This window comes from Mesoplodon bidens, assembly GCF_964165515.1.
Source record: "Mesoplodon bidens genome assembly, chromosome: 3".
In the NCBI taxonomy this organism is placed as follows: domain Eukaryota; kingdom Metazoa; phylum Chordata; class Mammalia; order Artiodactyla; family Ziphiidae; genus Mesoplodon; species Mesoplodon bidens.
Genome location: NC_138178.1, coordinates 102,209,365 through 102,229,837, shown reverse-complemented (window position 1 = coordinate 102,229,837; position 20,473 = coordinate 102,209,365). Strand labels below are relative to the sequence as shown.

The following is a 20,473-nucleotide window of genomic DNA, read 5'->3' as shown; positions in this document are numbered from 1 at the left end:
CTGACAGGGATGCAGAAGAGAGAACTAAAACAAGATGAAGACAGCTTCTTTCCACAAGCAACGAGGCTCTTATCTCCTTTTTGTCACTATTTCTGATTGTGTTACTGGCTGTGGATCTCAAAGTCTAGCCAATTCCCTGATCTCACCATAGCCTGACGACCAGGGTCTAACCAGTTTATGTGCTTTCTAGGACAGTTTGGAGTCTGGGGATGAGGGGTATTACTTTGTCCTCTTACACACTGGAGCGAGGGAGAGAAAGAAACAGAAAGACAGAAAAAAGAGACTAGGAGGAAAAAGAGGGCTGCGTCCGGGGTCATCCCAGCTTTTCAGGTTCGCACTGCCCGTCCAGGCCTGGTTGAGCCCTGGTAAATGTATGACCAGCGTCTTGATGGTTGCCGGCACCTCACGGAGTCCTCACACCAAAACAGGCAGCCCTGCCTAGCTCAGGCAGGACGCGGATGCCGAGAGCTGTTAGGCACAATACGGCCGCCAGAGGGCGCGAGCGCCTCAAGTCCACGCGCGACGGCGTCGACCCAACCAGGAAGGAAAGGTGGTCGGCCTCCGAGAGGTGGTGGGCCCCGCCTCGGCCGCGAGCTGCCGGCTTCCGCGCACTGCGCGCCCGCCCTTCCATTCTCATCCGCCCGAGGTCCCCACCCCGATCTGTGCTTGCAGGGTGACCTCGACGCCCGAGCGGAGTCCGAGGGCGTTCTCAGCTCTGCTCGCTCCTCGCCGCCCCAAACTCGCTCCGAGCCGGAGGCCTGCGGGGAGGCGCCGGCCGGGTTTTCCGAGAGGGACGCCCGGAGGGCCAGGCCCGGGGTCAGCCCGCAGGCAGGCGCCGCGCTCCAGCATCCGGCCGCCTCACAACAATGGCCCGAGGGGCTGCGGACGCCGTGGCGGGCGCGGAGGAGCAGGGGCGCCGGGGCGCTGGAAGCCCCGCCCCTCGGCCGGCTCCCTGACAACGCGGGCCCGACCGCGCAGCCTGCTCCCCGCCCCTCGGCGCCCCGCACCAGGCGGGGCCGAGGCTAGATCGCCGCCACCGCTGCTGCAGCTGCAGCTGCTGCTCTGCAAAGAGGGGCCCGGGGCCGGGCTGGGGTGCCCTCCCTCCCACGTTCTCCCGCCGCTATGAGCCAGGGAAGTCCGGGGGACTGGGCCCCCCTCTATCCCACCCCCGGACCCCCGGCGCCCCCCAACCCCTTCGTGCATGAGTTACACCTCTCCCGCCTCCAGAGGGTTAAGGTAAGGTATGGGCGGGGGGGCGTCGGGAGGACTCGCGGGGATAGAAAAAGGAGGCCTTTTGGAGCCTTGATACAGATGGGGATGGGGATCCGAAAGGGGGTGGGTGAGAGGCTAGCGGGGCGGGAGTCAGGGGGTGCGCACGTGGGGGCGGCGGGGGGTGGTCGAGGAGTCCTGGGGAGGACGCGGGCTTGGGCGACAGACAGCTGAAGGTGTGTGAGAACTGACTAGGTGAGGATGGAGGATTGCAGGGGACCCAGGGGGAGGGGAGGTGGAGGACGCTGGAGACTGCGGATTACATCCTGCGGAGGCCGATGGGCTAGGATGGAGGTAGAGGCCATGGATGGGAGGTGGGCAGGGGCGTGCTGAGTGCTTTTAGGAGGCTCTGACTTGGAAGACGTTTCTGGGCCCGGAGCCTGAACCCCCGTGCTCTTCCAGCAACCCCTCCTTTCCACTACCCACCCCCACAACACGCACTGCAGCACCTCCCGCTGGGGTGGGGGGAGGGAGGTGGAGAAGGGGGTTGGCTACAGGAAGTGGAGGGCCGCGCCGGCCTGGGGAGTCTGGGGAGTGGTATGAGAAGGGAGTGTCCGAGGTTTCTGTTGCCTTCACCTCCCCTGAGGCCGGCTCTTGGGGCTCGGTTTGCTTACCTGCACTCTCCCCAGGGCAGCCCATGGAGTCACCCTGGCTCCTGGCAACCCCTACCCTGTGGAGTAAGGCCGATCTCTTTTCTGGCCTTTCCCCCAGTACTGGGGAAGTGCTCCTGGGCAGAACTAGAGACTGGCCTGGGTTTGAAAAGTAGACCTCTCTGTGTTTCCCAACCCTCTGCCTCCCAGACCCGAAGTGGAAAGAACTATGCACCTGGTTTCTGTTAGACGTAGGAGCTATTTATGGAAGGGGGTGGTGGGAGGAGGAACTATCTCTAGCCTACCCTACATCAAGCACAGTGCTGGGCGCTTTCACACTAGTTATCCTTGAATCCTCTTAACAGTCTTTCAGTTTTGTTGGTGTGATGGGGACCAGCTGAAAGACAGGAAAGTGAGGCCCCTGATCCCATTAATCTTTTATCCTCTTTCCCTCATTGGTGTCTTCATCCCACCTTGGGTTCCAGTCCCATCTCCTGTTCCCACACTACTTGTCTCCTGGTATCCAGGGGTGATGGCCCTCTGCTCGTGGGTCCATCCTTGTGGGAGAGGGGAAGCCTGGAGGGAGCATCTCAGCCCTGAAGTGGCCTCCTCTCCCACCCTCTGCAGTTCTGCCTCCTGGGGGCACTGCTGGCCCCCATCCGAGTGCTTCTGGCCTTTATCGTCCTCTTTCTCCTCTGGCCCTTTGCCTGGCTGCAAGTAGCTGGTCTTACTGAGGAGCAGCTTCAGGAACCGATTACAGGATGGAGAAAGTAAGTGAGGAACCAGCCCCCATAGACCCAGCTTCTCATTCCTCTTCCCTGCTATCCATTCTGCTCCCTCTTTAAGAAGAGGAGGAGGGAGGGTTCCGAAGCTCTCCTACCCAGCCTGGGTAGGTGAGATGAGTCAGCCAAGCTCAGTCCCTGGTACCCAGGACCTCAACTCTAAATTTTGCACCCTGATATGTCCCAAAGTAACCAGAGACTTTAGCCCCTTTGCCAGGTAATAGAGGGCAAAAGAAGGACACCTGCTTTCCTGGGTGTCTGAGCCTGGGGGGTGAGTGAAGGTCAGGATCACTGTCTCCGCTGATGCCCAGCCTTGCCTTGCAGGACTGTGTGCCACAACGGGGTGCTGGGCCTCAGCCGCCTGCTCTTTTTCCTGCTCGGTTTCCTCCGGATTCGAGTTCGGGGCCAGCGGGCCTCTCGCCTTCAAGCTCCCGTCCTGGTTGCTGCCCCTCACTCTACTTTCTTTGACCCCATTGTTCTGCTGCCCTGTGACCTGCCCAAGGTTGTGTCTCGAGCTGAGAACCTTTCTGTTCCTGTCATTGGAGGTGAGAGATTAAGAGGAGTGTAGAGGAGAGATGACTACTCTGGGCGAAAAAGACAGGAATCAGAGACTCTGGAGAGAACTGGCCCCAAGGGGGGAGGGAGAAGGTAGAAGGGATATTGCCTGATGCTGGCAAATGAAATGCAAATTCACACCATTTGTGAAAGCAACCTCTTTGACTTTGAGCTCTGTGCTTAGAAGAGAGCAGGGAGCTCTGGTCAGTTCCCTAAAAGGGATAACACACCATGAAAGGAGGGTCCCCAGGGCAAAGAGATAACCGGGAAGCATCTCCTACTGTTGAGGAAGGGGAGGCTGCAGGTGTTACTACCCCTGGGGAAGAACCAAGTGACTCCTTGTATCCTCTCCGGACCCCAGCCCTTCTTCGCTTCAACCAAGCCATCCTAGTGTCCAGGCATGACCCGGCTTCTCGGCGCAGGGTGGTGGAGGAGGTCCGAAGGCGGGCTACCTCAGGAGGCAAGTGGCCCCAGGTGGGTAAAAGGGTGTTCAGACCTCCTCGCCTTTTATGTGCTCCTGAAGAGGCTTCTTTTTCCTCTCGTCCCCTTCCACCCACCTCATTCTGGTCTCTTGATTTTTTTTTTTTTTTAACCCAGGTACTATTCTTTCCTGAGGGCACCTGTTCCAACAAGAAGGCTTTGCTTAAATTCAAACCAGGTGAATAAAACAGCAGTGGATGGTAGGGCTGTAGGAAAAAGGAGCCCAGGATTTGGAGAGGGACTCTGGAATAACCCAGGAAGTGGAAGGGTGGCGGGGGCGGGGGGCGGGTAGGAAGACGGGGAGCCCCCTAGCTGACACTAAAGAGTCTCCACGAGTCAGAGAAAATTATAAATGAAATGGAGCAAGGCCACATCTCATTGTAGAGCTGATCCAGATGCCTATACTTCATGCCCTCTAGCTACCTGCATTCTCTAACCTCTGCCTGGGGGGTGGGGGTGGAAATGGGATTTAGGAGCCTTCATCGCAGGGGTGCCTGTGCAGCCTGTCCTCATCCGCTACCCCAACAGTCTGGTGAGTCTTAGTTCGAGAGGGGGGAGGGGGAGCACAAGTCCACCCTGAATGGGAATCAATGAAAACCACTAGTGCCACCATGGGATGTGCATGTGGGGTGGGTCAGGGTCAAGGTCAGGGTCGGGGCCTCTGCTCCAAAAGGATTGGCCAGTTCCGGGGAAGAAAAGTAATGCCTTTCTCCCCTCACCTCTGCTTACCACATAGGATACCACCAGCTGGGCATGGAGGGGCCCTGGAGTGTGAGTAGTGGTGTTCTTGGGGTGAGGGTGGGAAGTGGGGTCCCACAGAATTCCTGGCACATCTTCCACCTTCCAGACAAGGTGAATAGCTCTTCGTCCTGTGACTGAGAGAACTCTAGCGAAGGGGATGCCCCTGTCCCTCTGTTTTGTTCCTATCTCCTGCTATAATCTGGAAGTGGCTTTAAGCTGTTCCACCTAATCATTCCTGCTGTAATCATAGTGACTTTTGACTTACTTTCCTAGCTTTTGTCGCTCGGTGGTCCGCACCACCCGGCTTGCCTCTTTTCCTCTGCCGGTTACTGAAACCCCTCGCCTGCACTTCCCCTGGCCTAGACCTGCAGCGTTCTCTCTCTTATCCTGCCGCCTTTCTGGCCCCTCTGCCTCCCGGCTGTACACTCATCCAGCTGACTGGATGGCTAGTAGTTTATTTTTATATCGGTGGACAGTACTTTGCTACTCCCATCCTTGGGGTGCGGGGAGCCCATAGTTAGAGATTGCTGAGCCTCTGAGGTCTCTTTTCTCTTAGACTCAAAGTCCTCTGGCTCACAGCCTCTCAGCCCTGCAGCATCGTGGATGTGGAGGTACGACCCCCGTGGGTTGGGTGGGAGAGTGGGCATCTGCTGAGCCCAGAAGCTTTGGGGAAAGAGGGTGGAAGTGGTCACCGCTAGCTTTGAGGTCCTGATGAGAGGTCTCTATGTGTGTTTCAGTTCCTCCCTGTGTACCGCCCCAGCCCGGAGGAAAGCAGGGACCCCACCCTCTATGCCAACAACGTCCAGAGGGTTATGGCACAGTAAGTGTCCCACAGGGTATTTCCTAGAACAGATATACAGGGCAGAGGAACCATAGGAGGGGAAGGAGGGCTGGGGTTTTGAGGCACGCATTGGGGGAGGGGAACGGCTAGGGCAGGGGGAAGGGCTTTTGGACAGCTGAGGTGGAGGAGGGGAGAGTGAAAGGGTCCTGATCTCTCCGTAGTCGGCAGGCCAGAATCAGTAATGAACCCTCAGGCGAGTCTTCTGCCTCATTTCCCCTGCTTTCCATCCCTCTTCATCCTTTAGGGCCCTGGGCATTCCAGCCACTGAGTGTGAGTTTGTAGGGAGCTTGCCAGTGATTATGGTGGGCCGGCTGAAGGTGGCATTGGAGCCGCAGCTCTGGGAACTGGGAAGGGTGCTTCGGAAGGCTGGGTAAGTGACCATGAAGGTGAGAGTATGGGCAAGAGAAAAAAAGAAGAAAAAGGAGAATGGGTAGGAGGAAGCAGAGTCTTTAAAAAGAAAAAAAGAAAAAGTGGGAAGACAGAGGAATTTTTAAAAAGATAATGGGGTAAAAGGAAGGAGGAAAAAAGAAAGATACGTTAATAACCCCAGTGACAGAAGTAGGAATGGCTCTCCAGGGACTACGAGTCAGAGTACATCTTAGAAAAACACCACATGTACCCGCACTGAGGCCAGGGTCCTGCTGGGTGATGTGTCCAGAAGGAAACTGAGTCAGCTCTGCACCTTCAACAATTCCCTTGTAGGCTGTCCCCTGGCTGTGTGGACACTGAGGCGGAGCCAGGCCGGAGTCGAATGATCAGCCAGGAAGAGTTTGCCAGGCAGCTACAGCTCTCTGACCCCCAGATGGTGGCTGGTGCCTTTAGCTACTTCCAGCAGGTAAAGGGGCTGGGATGCTCAAGATTTAAGTACAGTATCCGAGGGGCCGTGTGGATGGCCAATTTGGAGTCTGGGCTGGATGCTCTAACAGCTATTGTTGGATGGACATCTTCTGAGGTCTGCTGGGAGATTCATTTTTTATATAGAGAGTGTCCAGTGCATTGAACAGCAATGTTTTACTCATTGTGGGGAAGAACAATGGAGAAATGATGGTCAATGAGGTCCATAAATTTCTGAGGCATTTTGGAGATCGGCAGAGATGGGGCTCATAGGACCTTGTGGGGCACTGGGGGAGGGTTAGGTGGGAAGGTGACATACGGAGGAGACAACATTGGACAGGTTAGACAGTTAAGGGTTTGAGACCTAGAAGTATCTGTAATACTTGGGCAGATTTTTAAAACATATCCCAGAGCTTCTCTGGGGGATTCCTGAACTTTCTCAAGAATCTTGGTGAGCTGTATATTTCCTGGGATTTAACTAGGTTGTCTTGTCAAATTATAATAACCCCAGAAGGTTCATAATGTTTATGAACAACTCCCAGTGGTCCCAAGGAGTTCTTTTTGACCTAAGAGGCAGACCATGGTTCTCAACATCTCTCAGGGAACAGAGAGTGATCCAGGTGTGCTGATTCCTTGGACTGGGGCAGACAGTCCCTGAAAGGAGCTTCCCATCATAGCCTGTAGAAGAACAGAACCAAAACCCAGGTGCCCCAGTCCCACATAGATCTGACCCAGCAGGTATCCTCAGGGAGTTTTTTGGTAAGAAATTATGCCAATGGCCCCCTTTTAGTTTGTTGGACCCGTTCTCCCACATAGGCCAAGTCAGAAGAGAACCAGTTTTTCCAGCTTGGGGTCCAGAATGCCCTGATAGTATATCAGAAACTTGATGGTAACTTCAGCATACCTGAGGGATTCCATCGTTCCTAGGAGATCCCTTTATAGGAGAGCTTTGTCACCAGGCAAACCCATGCCCCGAGAGGACTGTCCGAGATCCCGGAGAGTTTAGGGCTCACAGTTCTGAGGGAAGTGGACACAGGGGTCACCCCCAGGCCTGACGAGAAGAGGGAGGAGCTGAGATCCAGAGCAGGAAGGGGGACACGGGGTTGGTCCCTGCATCGCCCTGGTTTATCTTCCACCCTCCAGGATGCCAGGGGTTTGGTGGACTTCCGAGACGTGGCCCTTGCGTTGGCAGCTCTGGATGGGGGCAGGAGCCTAGAGGAGCTGACTCGCCTGGCCTTTGAGGTATCAGGACGTTGGGGTGGGAGGCACGTGGAGGCTGTGCTCACCCCGCCCGGAGGCCTGTGCGGTGTGCTGTCTCCAGGTGCCTCCGGATGGTAGGTGCTCGGTGTCCCAGGGCCACACTCTCTGAACTGCAGAGCCCCAGCGTCTCTGCCGAGGCCTCGCTGGCAACGGGAGGAAGGCAGCAGCCGTGACGATTATATTCAGAAAGGGCCCGGGTCGGGGGTGGGGGGTGGGCAGGAGGCCTGGGCTCCACACTCTTGGAAGAGGAGGAGCCTGTCAGACAGACGTGCGGGGCGACAGCACGAGGAGAGAGCTTGACTCGAGTCCCTTTGCCTCCCAGCTCTTTGCCGAGGAGAAAGAGAAGCAAGCCGAGGGGCCCGGCCGCCTGCTGTACAAAGACGGCTTTAGCACCATCCTGCACCTGCTGCTGGGCTCGCCCCACCCTGCCGCCAGGACTTTGCATGCCGAGCTGTGCCAGGCAGGAGCCCGCCAGGGCCTCTCCCTCTGTGAGTCATGGCCTCCCAGGCCCCGTGTGAGCACTCGGAGCAGCACCGGCCTTGGGCTGGGAGGGAACAGGGCCGGCAGCCAGCCTGGGGGAACAGGACATCCGACGGGCAAGGCTGGGAGGAACCAGCTGGGGAGGCAGAGGATGTCAACTTGGATTTGAGACAGTGAGGCTGAGATGAGAGGAACCGGACATACCAGTTCTGAGAAGAGAGTCGGGGACCTCTTCCTCTCCTCTTCAGGTCTTTACTTTCCCGTCTCGCTCTTGCTGTGCAGGTGAGTTCCAGGACTTCTCCATTCACCACCCGCTCCACGGGAAGCTCTTCGGCACCTACCTGCGCCCCTTGCAGACACCAAACGCCTCCTCCCCAGACAGCGCCACCGCTCTGGCCAACGGGGCCGTGCAGGCCCCCAAGCAGAAGGGCGACTGAGCACCTCGACCTCCCCAGCTCGCACCCACCCACAGACTCAGGGCAGCGCCAGAGGCCAACCCTGGGCCTCAAGCCCGTCTCTGTCCTGCTTGACTTTTTGTTATCGTCGTTGGTTTTTTTTTAAGTTGGGTTTCATTTTTTGTTCGTTTGGTTTTATTTTGTAAGAAACTATTTTATATATAAATATATATCTATATCTATTTAAAAAAAAAAACGAAGCTCAGTCACATTGGCGGTATCATTAGCTGGGAAGGAAAGGGACTACTGGTTGCAGGCCGCCCATGGGAAGATCCCAAAGGTTCTCAAGGTCAGTCGTCTTGGCCACAGCCGGATGAGTCCTCACCACTTCCAGACGGATGGAGCGTGCAAATCTCGTATCCTCCCTCCTGTTGTCATACCCTCTAACAGGCCTCCTCACGAACCTCTTTTCAGCTTATTCCCTCTTGTTCTGTCCTCATTAGAGGTTAAAAAATAGCTAATTACCATTCCATATTTAATGATCCTACTGAGATTGGTTTCCACCCGCCATAGTAGGGACAGAGACCTGTGTTAGGAACTAACCGTCCTGCCTGCAGCCCAGGGGGTTTCTGCCACAGGATGAATTGGGGACATATAAGTCCCTTCTGTCCAGCTGCTTTTCAAGGAAGAAGAAAAGGCCCCCCCTAAAGAAGGTGCTGTGTCTAGGCACAATTATGGAAATTAGTTAGATTTAGAAAACAGATACCTAGCCCAGAAATCTGACATGTTAAAAAGAAGTGCTTTTCCATCTATGGACTTTTAAAGAGAAACAGATACTGGTAGGATATCCAGAGAAGCCCTCCCAACACCATATCCAGGCTTCTGATGAGGGAGGAATAAAGTAATCACGGGGGACCCTCAGCGCCAGGCCTTATCAGGGGGCCTAGATGAGGCTGGAAAGTCACCTGGATCCGTCAAATCCGAGGCCGCCCTCACCTCCTTTCTTTTCTGCATCTTACCCCATCTAGAGCAAAGACGTGATACAAAGGGGCACACTGAAAGCATTTTCCAACAAAATCTTTATTTTTGTTTTTTTCCCCCATACAACTTCCAAAGGTACTTCCCCCAACCTATCACCAAGGGGACCACCTCTAGCCTAGCTAGTGTGACCCCCTTTCCCACGCTTGCCACTTTAGCAGAACAACAAAACAACTTAGGGCTGAGAACAACAAAACAACTTAGGGCTAAGAACAACAAAACAACTTAGGGCTGAGAACAACTGTTGGTGTGCCGCCAGGGTGAGATCTACTCTGGGCCCCCACCTGCAGGGATTGGCAGGCGGGACAGGATGGTCCCGCTGCCCCCTACTGGGTATGATGGCGTTTCTTCCTCCTGCCTGTGAGGAAGCTATCACGCCTTCTTTTACGAGGCGGTGAGGCCCGAACCACTCCCAGAGGCAGGGGTTTCTTCCCAGGTGCCCCAAGTTCAGCTCCCTGGAAGGGCGTCTTTTCAGCAGGGGCTGGGCCTCCAACTAGAGCTCGCTTCCTAGACTTGGCAACAGGATACGGAGGCTGGCTGAGGCCTCTTGCCTCAGCAGTGAGGGAGTGGGATGCTCTCTGGGTCCCCCGACCTGCTGAGGAGAACAGGCCTGAGGCAGGGTGAAAACTGAGGGGAAGCCCCCTTGGTGAGAGGGTAAGTTTAGAGGCCAAGAGGTGGGCAAAGTTGGAGAATTCCTCATCGTCCTCGTCCTCCTCGTCCCCCTCCTCCTCCTTGCCTTTGGCCCCATCTGCTGAGCTGCATGTTTCTTTGACAGGAGAGGCTTCTCTCAGAACTAATCTAGGGGAAGTGCTTCTAAGGCCCTGCTGAGGAGCTGTTGATTTGGGCGTCCTGTGTGCATAAGACTCTGGATCCCCTGGTAAGGGAGCAAGGTCTTTAGGCTCAGATAAATCAGTATCCTCCCTGCCTTCTCCTTGGGGGTCATAAGAATTAAAACTTAGTGGGCAGGTATCCTTACTGACCCCTAGCTGGAGGCCACCGGCATTCCTAACATCTAGTATGTTGACCTGTTCTGTGGCTTCCACAAGGGGAGAAGTGGAATTGCCTCCGCTCCCTGCCTCTGGGCTGGCCTCAGGGAAGGAGGAGGTATCCTGGGTCCCCAGGATAAGGATGTTGCCTTGACTTGCAGGCAGGAGGGTTTCTTCAGAAGCCCCCAGTGTAGAGGCACCAATTCTGCTTTCTAGCAACGGGGGGCAAACTTCAACCCACAGATGCTTGGGATCCCGTAGAGTCTCAGGGCTCTGCTCTCTATTTTCTTTAAGGCTTGAGGCCGGGCTGTTGGCCCTCAGAGGTCCTGACAAGCTGCAGTAGTTTCTCTTTTCTAGGGCAGCTGTGGCATCTCTGCCTCCACAGCTAACTATGCTGCTTCCCACATCCCCAGGTGCTGTGCTTTCTCCGGGACCCACAGAAATGTTGCTTCTGGAGCCCAATGCCTGGCCGCCCTGCTGGTGCTCAGTTACACATTTCCAATCATGGAAGTTCTCTATGACCTCCTCGATCTGTAAGGGCAACTCCAAGCCTACGGCATCCATCTCACTGCTGAGCCAAACTCCCGGACTGAGGGAGGCCCCGTCCCCGTCCCTATCCCCAGCTGCTCTAGGGGGAGGGTTCTGGTCGTAACTCTGAACCGTGGGAGGACCTCTGTCATCTCCCCACATGGCCCCTGAAGAGCCTTCCTGGGGCACTGCTAATGGCTCCGTCTCCTGGGGAGCCACTCCAAGACCCCCTATCTGTTGTTCAGTCTGCAGCCCCAGGGCCTGCTTTTCTGACCCCTGTCCTTGCAGAGGAGCCAGCTCTTCAAGTCCAGCGTCCAAACTGGGAACTATCTCGAGCTGGGGGCCTTCCTGCCGGCAAAGGGGCAGAGCCTTGGAAGTCCTATCACCCCACCAGGGAGCACCCAGGGGACTCAGCACCTCCCAGGTGGTCATCCTGAAGTGAGGCTATCTGGTTTGTGACCTTCCCAGACCCTCTTCTTTCTAAACCCAAGGGCCCTTGAGTTCCCTGTGGAGCTGCAAGTTCTAGCTGCAGGTCCCAGCCACTGGGGGATGGCAGAGTGTTCCCATCCCTGCACATCCCCCTCAGGCCATCTAAGTCCTGCTCCTGCCCAGCAGGCACTTCTCTTGCCCGCTTTCCCGGAGAAGCAGACTTTCCAAGGCGGATGGTGCCCCCAGCCACCCAAAGCCCAGGTGAGGGCCGAAGCCTCCCAGCCCCATTTTCATCCTCATCAGAAACAGAAGGACTTAAGTCCAATAGAGCTCCACTGCAGCTTGGAGGTACCTCTGCGTCCTCCTCCTCTCCCAAGGCCAGGAGTCGCTTCTCGACCAGCTAGAAGGAGAATGGACAAGTATTGTTCTATATGTGGTTGTGAGAAGGGGTGGCAGGCTGGGTGTTGAGTAGATGGTACTTGGGCAGGGCAGGGCACGCAAGCAAGTGGCTTAAGTAACGGCCTCAGAGCCAGATAACCACAGCTCTTCTTTTCCACCTTCTTGGGTCTTATTCCCACGCTTTGAGCCCTTACACTTCCTGTTTCCACGGTCCCTTGCCTACTTGTTCTGCACCCAAAGCTGACTGCTGAAGCTGTTTGTCTCTAGGAGTCATACCATCCAAGACCGTGTAGGGTTAGGTAAAGCCATGGGAACCTCTCATTCTGATATTCTCTACCTCCCAGGTTTACCTGGACAAGACTGAGTCCTTCTTCTTGTTCCAGCTCCTCAGTTAAGGCCAAGGGATCCCTCTGTTGTTCTGGGGACAGCAGATCTGCCAAAAACTGAGGGTGAATGACGGCCTCCACCTGGGGAAATAGAAGGAAAAGTGATGGGAGTTCTTGACAGGAGATAACGGGGGGCCAAGAGGCTCTAGAGAAGCAGCCGTGCACCTCCCTACTCACCACCCTCTCCCTGGGCTTTTAGAAAACACCAGCTTCACATATCCACGTGTGTGCGCCCATGCACACATATTCCTCAGCACGGAAGACAGTCGAGTTCCCCACTGCCTCGGGCAGAACCCTAGATCTTTGATTCCCTGGAGTTCCCACCCCAGGATCTGCTAGAAACCAGACACCCAGGGCCAGCCCACCTTGGAGACAAAGGCCTTCTGAGAACACAGCTCATTGATGTAACTCAGGAGACCCGCATCTGGATACATCCCTTCCTCCTGCCGCTGCCGCTCTTCCTCTTCCTGTTTTCCATCCGACTCCTCGGTGGCCAAGTGGCTCGCCACCAGCGCTTCCATGATGCCGGTGTACTCCTTCACCGCCTCTGGTGGGATCTCCTTGGGTGCCTCAGGAGCCGGAGGCCTCTGAGTCTTGCGCTGCCGCCGGCAGGGCACCCGCGTCTTGGAGGCTGCCTTCTTGGGAATGTATACTGAGGGGTGAAGCAGGAAGGAGAAATGGGAAGCGGCACCAAGGCCTCGGCTTCTGCCTCTCACCCCCATTTGTAACGGCAACCTGGGCACATTGAGACGGTTCCAGACTGGAGCAGGCCGACCTGACACAGTACCAGCCAGGGGAGGATATTTAGGAGCTGGAGGGTCTGAAAGAGAATCTGGATGAGGAATCTCAGAACCGCTGAAACTCCAAAGAGCCCCCTGATCCAGCCCCCATTTCTTAGGCGGATGAGGTATCATGTGCCTCAATTACAGTCTCTGAGAGAGAGTAGTTGGTTTACTTAGCCAAGATCAATACCTAGTTTGGGACAAAGGGAACCTGAGAACTCAGCCTCCTATGTATGTCCTGTTTGGAACATCAAATGCCCCTGCCTGGAGGGAAACTGGTAGAAGCACAGGCAATGCCTCCCCTGATCCATGACTGGTTTCTGCACACCTCCCTTTGAGCTTCTGGCCCACGGCTCCTGTTGGAATTGGGCGGCCTTACCTGCCTGCTGGCAAACCTCAGGGGCTGGGGGCCCTGGAGGATCAAGCTTCAGAGGGGCTTCAGGAGGCACGCCCTTGGACCCATTCATCCGCTGTGTGTTCTGAACCTGCATCTCCTCCACAGCCTCAAACTCCATGAACCTGCAGAGGGTGCAGAAGGCCCAGGCAGTGCTGAGAAGACCAAGATCCGTTCGAAACCCAGACACAAGACCCCAGGGTATCTACTCACAGAAGGCCGAATAACAGTTCTGGGGAAAACTCACAAGGTCTCCATATAGCCCCCCTACCTGCAATCGTCACTTAGGAAGCTTGTTAAGAAAATAATCTAGAGCTTGTGTAAGCTTCACAGGACAGAGCCATGGCTTTTTCATACGCTATCTCACCCAGCATCGGTGAGGGTATACAGCAGTGATGAATACAGGTTTGTTGAATTCAGTCAGGCCTATGCCACAACCTGGCAAGATCCCACATGTGGGCCGCTCCTCAGGGCCTCCTCTGCCCCTGCCTACAACCATAAAGGATGCCTGAAATCCCAAAGCAGGGCCTGGGTTGCAATTTAAGGCAGGTTCCCACCAGGAAGCAGTGCTGAGATCCAGGAGTCCTGGGGCTGGGACTGGGGTCCTGGAAGGGTAAATCTAGGAGGTATGGGTCCAGATTTGGGGGAGAAAGTGATAGTTAAGCTTGGAGGGAAGGGTTCATTTTCCTGAGTTACTTTTTTAACCAAGGAGATTATCATGGAGAAATGGGGGATATGAGCCAGAAGACCACTCTGGGCATCCAGGACCTTGCCCTGACAAACCTCTTCAAGAGCCAGCCCCTCCCTAAGATGACGGGCTAAACTATTTCCAGAGGAGTGGTGGCCCCGAGGTCTGCATCAAGGTCTGTAGTCACTTGCTACCTGGTCAGCGAGACAGGAAAGAACCTGCCTAGTAGGGATTACCTCCTCATTGCTAGGTTCCCTTCAACATGGACTTTTTACACCAACCGGGCTCCAATCCCATCCTAAGAGCTTCAATATCAAGGCCCCTATACAACTCAAGGTCTGGAGAAGGGAGAGCTTCCAAGAGGAGATAGGATAGAAAAGCCCAAGAATCAAGATGGTGGAAGAAGCAGCGAGGATCCAGGAGACCCTATGCTAGTCTACACCTCTCCTCCAGCATCCCTTATAGTAACCATCCACAACCCAGACCCAAGCCTCTCTTACCTGCTCCCACCCCTCAGCCACGCAGCCCCCCTGGGGAGGATGAGGGTTGGTGGGGACTCACTTTTCTGCTATCTCATAAAAGATCATCCGGTCAAAGTTGCTGGTACGTTCCCACTCCTGCACAGCCCTTAGCAGTCCCTCCTCCACGGTCATAGTGGGCTTCCGCCGGGCCAGAGAATGAAGCACTGGGCTAAAACCCCCATTGGGTCAGTCACAGTCTACAAGTGTACCCCCCCACACACCTGCCCTGACACCCACCTCAGTGCACACCCCCGGCCCCTCATCAGATAAACATGCCCCACAGTCCCTGTCACATCCCACTGCCGATTAGATATCAGACCCCCAACCTCACATCCATCCATTCACCACACTGGCCTTTCTTCCCACTGAAATTTACAAACCTCGCACAAAATCAGACGGTTCGTCTCCCCACCCTTTAAAATCAACTACCCTGAATTCTCACAGTGCTGTCCTCAACAAAACACGAGGAAGAAAGCACTCATGTTACTCAATTAATGGGATTCATTGTAAAGTAGGCTGAACCCTGCCCAATGGCTCTTACATTTTTAAAAAGGCACTCCCTAACCCAAATGAATCTAATTAAAGGCTGTGTGGTGTTTTTATTTGTTGGTTTTTAAGTGTTTTTTTGCCTCTGGGATACCCGTCACAGTCAAATATCAATACTCTGAGCTCTTTGTGATGCATTTGTGCCTTTCTGACTTCCCATGAGTCCTCAATCATTATTGTGTAGAATCACCTGGGGAAGCTTGTTATAACCATGGATTCCAGTGCCCCAGAATCCCAGTTCTGAGCATCTTACCAGCCTCCCGGGTGACTGTGGCAGAGGGTCTGGACTGCACTTTGGGGGAGACCCTGCCCAGAGCCCCTGAACGTGGGGAGCAGAAATAGGCCAGGAGTTAGAAATTCAGCCTGCCAGCCTCTAAGAGAGAACCCAGAGCTGTCTGCAGAAAGCGGGAAGTCGGTACGGTGATCTACACCAAGGACTTTGGGGGAGCCTTTTGATTTATTCACTCCAGAGTCAGGATGGAAAGGGGGATTCCTTTAGGGGTTCAGCCACTGGAGGAACAACATGTACAGTTTTTTTTTTAAGTCCAGTAAGATGTGGCATGCGTTATATGGTGGTTTACACGAAATGCTGAGAGTACAGTGCAGTTGAGAGAGACAGTGGATCTTGGTGGGAAGAAAATTCCCCAGATGGTCAATGACTTTGCTTTATAAACATAACAGCCCATGACCCTGGGCTCCCAGGCCAAGCATCCGCTCACACAGACATTCTGGCCTTTTGTGAGTTCTTCTCCTCTTCTAGATTGCCTTTTAATAATAATAACAATAACAACAACAATAGCAGCTGCCATTTAATGAAGCATTCTCTGTGCCAGGCACTCTGCTGAGCACTTCACATACATTAACTCATTTCGTCTTTTCAGCAACCCTCTGAGGTAGGTATAATCATCCCCTTTCTAGATGAGAAAACTGAGGGCAAAGATAGTAAATGCCAGGGCCCAGGATGACAAATCTAGTGAGTGGTGGGGCCTTGGTCCTCAACCACTAAGCAAACTCTACCACCTCCCTATTTCAACTTGAATTCTCCTGAATAAAACAGGGGGCAGTGTGGGGAATTCTCTGGCAGTCCAGTCGTTAGGACTTGGTGCTTTCACTGCCATGGGCCCAGGTTCGATCCCTGGTTGAGAAAATAAGATCCCGCAAGCCACGAAGCGTGGCCAAAAAAACAAAAACAAAAAAACATGGGGCAGTAGAGAGGGTGGCACACAAGCTCCTCAGCCCAGCCACGCACCATCCTCCCCTCCCAGCACTCCTCATCCTGGCTGGTTTGGACAGCTCAACTCCATGTCAAAAGGGAGTAAAATAGAACGGGAGGGCCCTGGCACTCGGTATCAGACACCCAAGTTCCAATCACTGCTCTGAGCTTCGGTCTTCTCATCCATAAAGGAGGATGACCATAAAAATGCCTGCCTGGGGTTTCCCTGGTGGCGCAGTGGCTGAGAGTCCGCCTGCCGATGCAGGGGACACGGGTTCGTGCCCCGGTCCGGGAGGATCCCACATGCCGCGGAGCGGCTGGGCCCGTGAGCCATGGCCGCTGGGCCTGTGCGTCCGGAGCCTGTGCTCCGCAACGGGAGAGGCCACAACAGTGAGAGGCCCGCATACCGCAAAAAAAAAAAAATGCCTGCCTGAACTCACAGGGTTGTGAAGATCACTTGAGAGAAGACACCTGAAAGCTTATTATCATCTGGCACGTGGGTAAAGAGGCTTGTTATCATTGTTGTCGTCGTCGTTATTATTTTCATTATCATAGCATCTCCAGCACCCTCATCACCTGCCCTCAAGTATTCCTAAATAGCCTAACCTCTTTTGTCCATCCCCAAATCCTCCTTATTTAAAAGCCTCTAGAATAATGAATCTCAGGTCTCTCCACTTACATAAGAAAGCAGGAAAGGGCCTCTGCATCAGGACTTTGGGATAAGTGCCTCCTTGCCAACGCTTTGTAGCGCTGCCAGCATTGGAAATTCTCATAAACACCCTTGGAGGTATAAGAGAGGTCATCCAGTGAGGGCTTGGATCGGGCAGCCGCAGGACCTCCCTCCCCAGTTGCCCCATGCGGCCCTGGCGAAGGCTTCTCCGGGGGCACGATGGGGGCCAGTTGGGCAGCTGGTAGTGGAGCCTGAGTGGAGCCTGGAGGCAGTTGGCTCACCCCAACTGCCTCCGGGGGCAGAAGGGTCTTCACATTAGAAGCTGTCAGGAATCCGGGGGCAGGACTCTCAGGGCCCCCGAAGGGAGCGCCTGAGGCAGTCCAATTGAGGGCGGCCTGAGTAAGGATAAAGTTCTGAGTTTGGGAGGGCTCAGCTGGCCCTCCTTCTGTCTTGACTTTGACAGTGACCCTGCCAGCTCCAGCTCCGCTGGGGCCAGGGTCCCCATCCCCTGTCACCAACAATGGGCTGGGGAAAGCAGAGGGCACCAGAGGGTTGCCTGGAGAGAGTGCTGAAGGCACGGGGTGCTGCGAGGGCGGCCCCCAGGGTGGTTGGTCTGGTGGGCCAGGAGCAGGCTGGGGGAAGGGAAGTGCAGTGAAAGGAGACAGGGCCGTGCCAGGTTTCATGGTCATGTCCGGTCCTGGCAATGGAGATGCTGCAGAGACAAAGAAAAAGAGGGGCTGGAGTAGGAGAAGAAGAGACCAGAAGCTAGGTCATCTGAGTTCCACTCTAGTCCCTGAAGAATCAGAGCACTGATTCTCAACAGGTGAGGGAGGGGGAACATGTATAGTTTGCAAATGTCCCCCAAGTGTTTCTGATGTCCCTTACTCCCTGCTGAGAATTAGTGCGCTAGGGAAGCAAGCTGCGAGGACCCTTGGGCCCGCGAGTTCATACCCCATAACACATGCCACCCAGCATATGGGGACATTCCAAACACCCTCACACCACCTGGATTCTGCTCCCAGCTCCTCTGTGGTCCCTGCCACCAGGCGCAGAAGCACTGTTCCCAGGAGGGGGTGTGTGTGCATTAGATGTTTTGTTCCCAGAAATTTTGTTACATAACAGCCAGGAATGACTAGCGATAAGAGCCAGGAAATGGGTAAGGGGAAGGCGGTGTGGGGAGAGAGGTTTCCAGAGCTTTAAGGAGATGCGGGACCTATTAAAACGTTATCTGTGATCCTTCTGCTTGGAACTCCTAATATCAGAAATTTAGGGTCCGCTTTTGAACAAGGCACTGACAATGAAGTCTGAAACACAGTTCAGCGGCTATGTGGACTCTAGTCAAAGAGACCAGGGATAAATACATAAAACGTGTACTTAATTAATCAGGACGTGTGTCTCCTAGGACTTTTAATAATAGTAATAGAAGATCATCTGCCTAATTTCATGCTACTCTTCTCCCCCTCTTATGAAGAATATTCCACTGGCAAACTAACAACATTCAGCTTCCGCTGCTTCCTGATCATGAAGGAGACATGGAACACGAGCAAACCCTTCACCTCAACCACAGAGCAGAGGGCCAGGAATACTCCCCGAAGTATGGAACACAGTCTGGAAATGGGACTGAAGGCTTGAGTTCCACAAAAGGTAGAAAGACACAGCATCTCAGGGAAGCCCCAGTTCTCATCCCTGCTGGAGTGACCCACTTCCCCTGGCCCTGGGAAAGCAAGGAAAACTGCTCCCCGAACTAGAGGAGAAGCCCTTGCTGGGGCTGGAAGGAGCTAAGAGGCTCTAAGCAGAGGCACTTACAGCACCTTCTGGTCTAGCTTCCGAGAGGACATTTCTCTACAGACTTGGCAACAGATGACCCCACTGAACAGTTTTCTAGCCAAGGCTTCCACTCCCCCCCCACCCAATAAGAGCGAGAGCAGCCCCAGGTCAGTTCTCTCAGGGCAAAATTCTAGAGCAGCCTCCAATTGCCTAAAGAAGACACCAGAACTTGGGTCTTCCCTTTGAAACCCTCTGTGTCCCTCGTACCACACACCTCTGCCTGTGCCACACAAACACATGTTGAAGGAATCCCTCTTCCAGAGAAGCAAGTTGCTAATTACCACCCCTTCTCTCTACTCAGCACTTTCCTCTGAAGCACTTTGATCTGCCACCCAGGAGGCCCTCTTCCTCCCCCAACCCATAGTCTTAATGGTACAATCTCCTTCCCCAGCCTCCCCAAGTGTGATGCCTTTGATGGGGTCTAGTATTCTCACATCCCTCTAGGTCAGCCCAGAGAGCTGGTCCCCACGTAAAGTGTCAAGTTTTGAATCTCCAAGGAGGGAGCAGGTGGCAGGGACCTTCCCCCCACCTGCAGACTCACCTTCATCTGAAGACATCCTCTCAGGTTTGGGCACTAAGCGTGGCTGTCTGGAAGCCTCCAGAATGAGACAGTCAGGTACAGGACCCAGAGAGTAACCTGGCTCCAGTAGATACACAGGATCCAAGGAAGGGAGGGTAAAGATCAGATCAAAACAGAACTAGAATCTAGGACTCAAGGTATTATGCAGTGGGGGAGGGGAGGGGGAATACAGGGTGAGGTTAGGGAGATATTCCATGAAGGGCTCTGGTATGTAGGCAGTAACCAGGAATTCCTTCCAAACCAGAGTATGGCAACCCAATTGTTGTGTATCTCTTTAGGACAACTTGCAATTTCTTTCTCAGATTCCCAACTTCATAGTTTTACATCCCTGTTCCCTATACAATTCTTTACCAATATATCTAGTTTTGTGTCTTTCAATTACACCCAGTTCTGGTACCTGACTTCCTATTAATAGCAGGTTGTGGCGAACTCTTGACAATTCAATGTTGGCTGTATATTCTAAACCAAATTCAGAGTACCTAGTCTGTATATTTAAGGATCAAGGGAACAGAATGCTTGAAATTAGGGTTGTCTCAGAAGATCAAGGGTGTTGAATTACTGTATGCATATCATTTCCTTGGAAAGCTGTCCTGCAGTTCCCAAGTAAACCACTACCATCAGCTCTGCAGTCCACAGAAGGCTTAGCCTTACCCTTGGCTGAAAAGCCTCCCACTCTATCAAAAACTGCCATTCAGCCTAAAATTTCAAGACGAAAATGTCCTTCTTTTCGTCTGTTAAATTATTTTTGTTGTTTTAAAATTTTGTTAAATAATTTTAATTTTTTAAACGGGTAATAATACATCAGCACGGTTAAAAAGTCAAACTATGCAAAATGGCATACACAGCAAGTCTCCCCCCACTCCTTTCCTCTGGAACCGAGTTCTTTATCCCAGAGGAAACCAGATTTCTTCTGAATCCTTGCAGAGGTATTTTATGCAACTACAAGTAAACAGAAACTATACTCTTAAAAACTTTCAGGTTTTTCTGTTAATAAGATTAATATATGTTACAATGTTTTTGCCGTTATAAATAGTACGGTAATGATCACCTTTCTAATGATATCTGGGTTCCAATTCTCATTTCTTTAAACTAGAGTCCAATGAGGAGAAATTGTACGTTCTTTTAAAAATTCGCAAACCTCTAGGAGGTGCATCTTATTATGCTATTATTAGCTACTCACCACTATGAGAAAGAGCGTTGAATTTGTGGTAGAGACCACTAAAACATACTTCACGACTTTCATAAAATAACTTCACGCT

At 53.6% G+C, this 20,473-nt stretch overlaps 2 protein-coding genes across 3 annotated transcripts; one reads left to right on the top strand and one right to left on the bottom strand.

Moving 5' to 3' along the window:
• The first annotated feature begins 975 nt into the window (after positions 1–975).
• LPCAT4 (lysophosphatidylcholine acyltransferase 4) lies at positions 976–8,465 on the top strand. 2 transcript variants are annotated; one of them, XM_081229626.1, is made up of 14 exons: positions 976–1,236; positions 2,487–2,629; positions 2,966–3,186; positions 3,558–3,670; positions 3,794–3,854; positions 4,150–4,208; positions 4,413–4,447; positions 4,974–5,028; positions 5,155–5,237; positions 5,503–5,628; positions 5,961–6,093; positions 7,236–7,426; positions 7,675–7,840; positions 8,115–8,465. In XM_081229626.1, exons 1-14 carry the CDS (start codon positions 1,123–1,125, stop codon positions 8,391–8,393), a joined length of 1,779 nt encoding a protein of 592 aa, XP_081085752.1. In that variant the 5' UTR covers positions 976–1,122; the 3' UTR covers positions 8,394–8,465. The 2 variants fall into 2 exon arrangements, with proteins under 2 accessions (XP_081085752.1, XP_081085753.1); XM_081229627.1 differs by having other exon boundaries at positions 7,236–7,334; positions 8,115–8,394.
• Positions 8,466–9,446: 981 nt separating this feature from the next.
• On the bottom strand, positions 9,447–19,905 carry NUTM1 (NUT midline carcinoma family member 1; the record flags this gene model as incomplete). The annotated part of the gene is given in 9 exon segments (XM_081228266.1): positions 9,447–11,166; positions 11,168–11,608; positions 11,958–12,074; positions 12,359–12,645; positions 13,155–13,294; positions 14,419–14,547; positions 16,817–17,519; positions 19,176–19,275; positions 19,774–19,905. Coding segments are annotated over 9 exon segments (3,624 nt in total). The 3' UTR covers positions 9,447–9,591.
• Between the last annotated feature and the right edge of the window lie 568 nt (positions 19,906–20,473).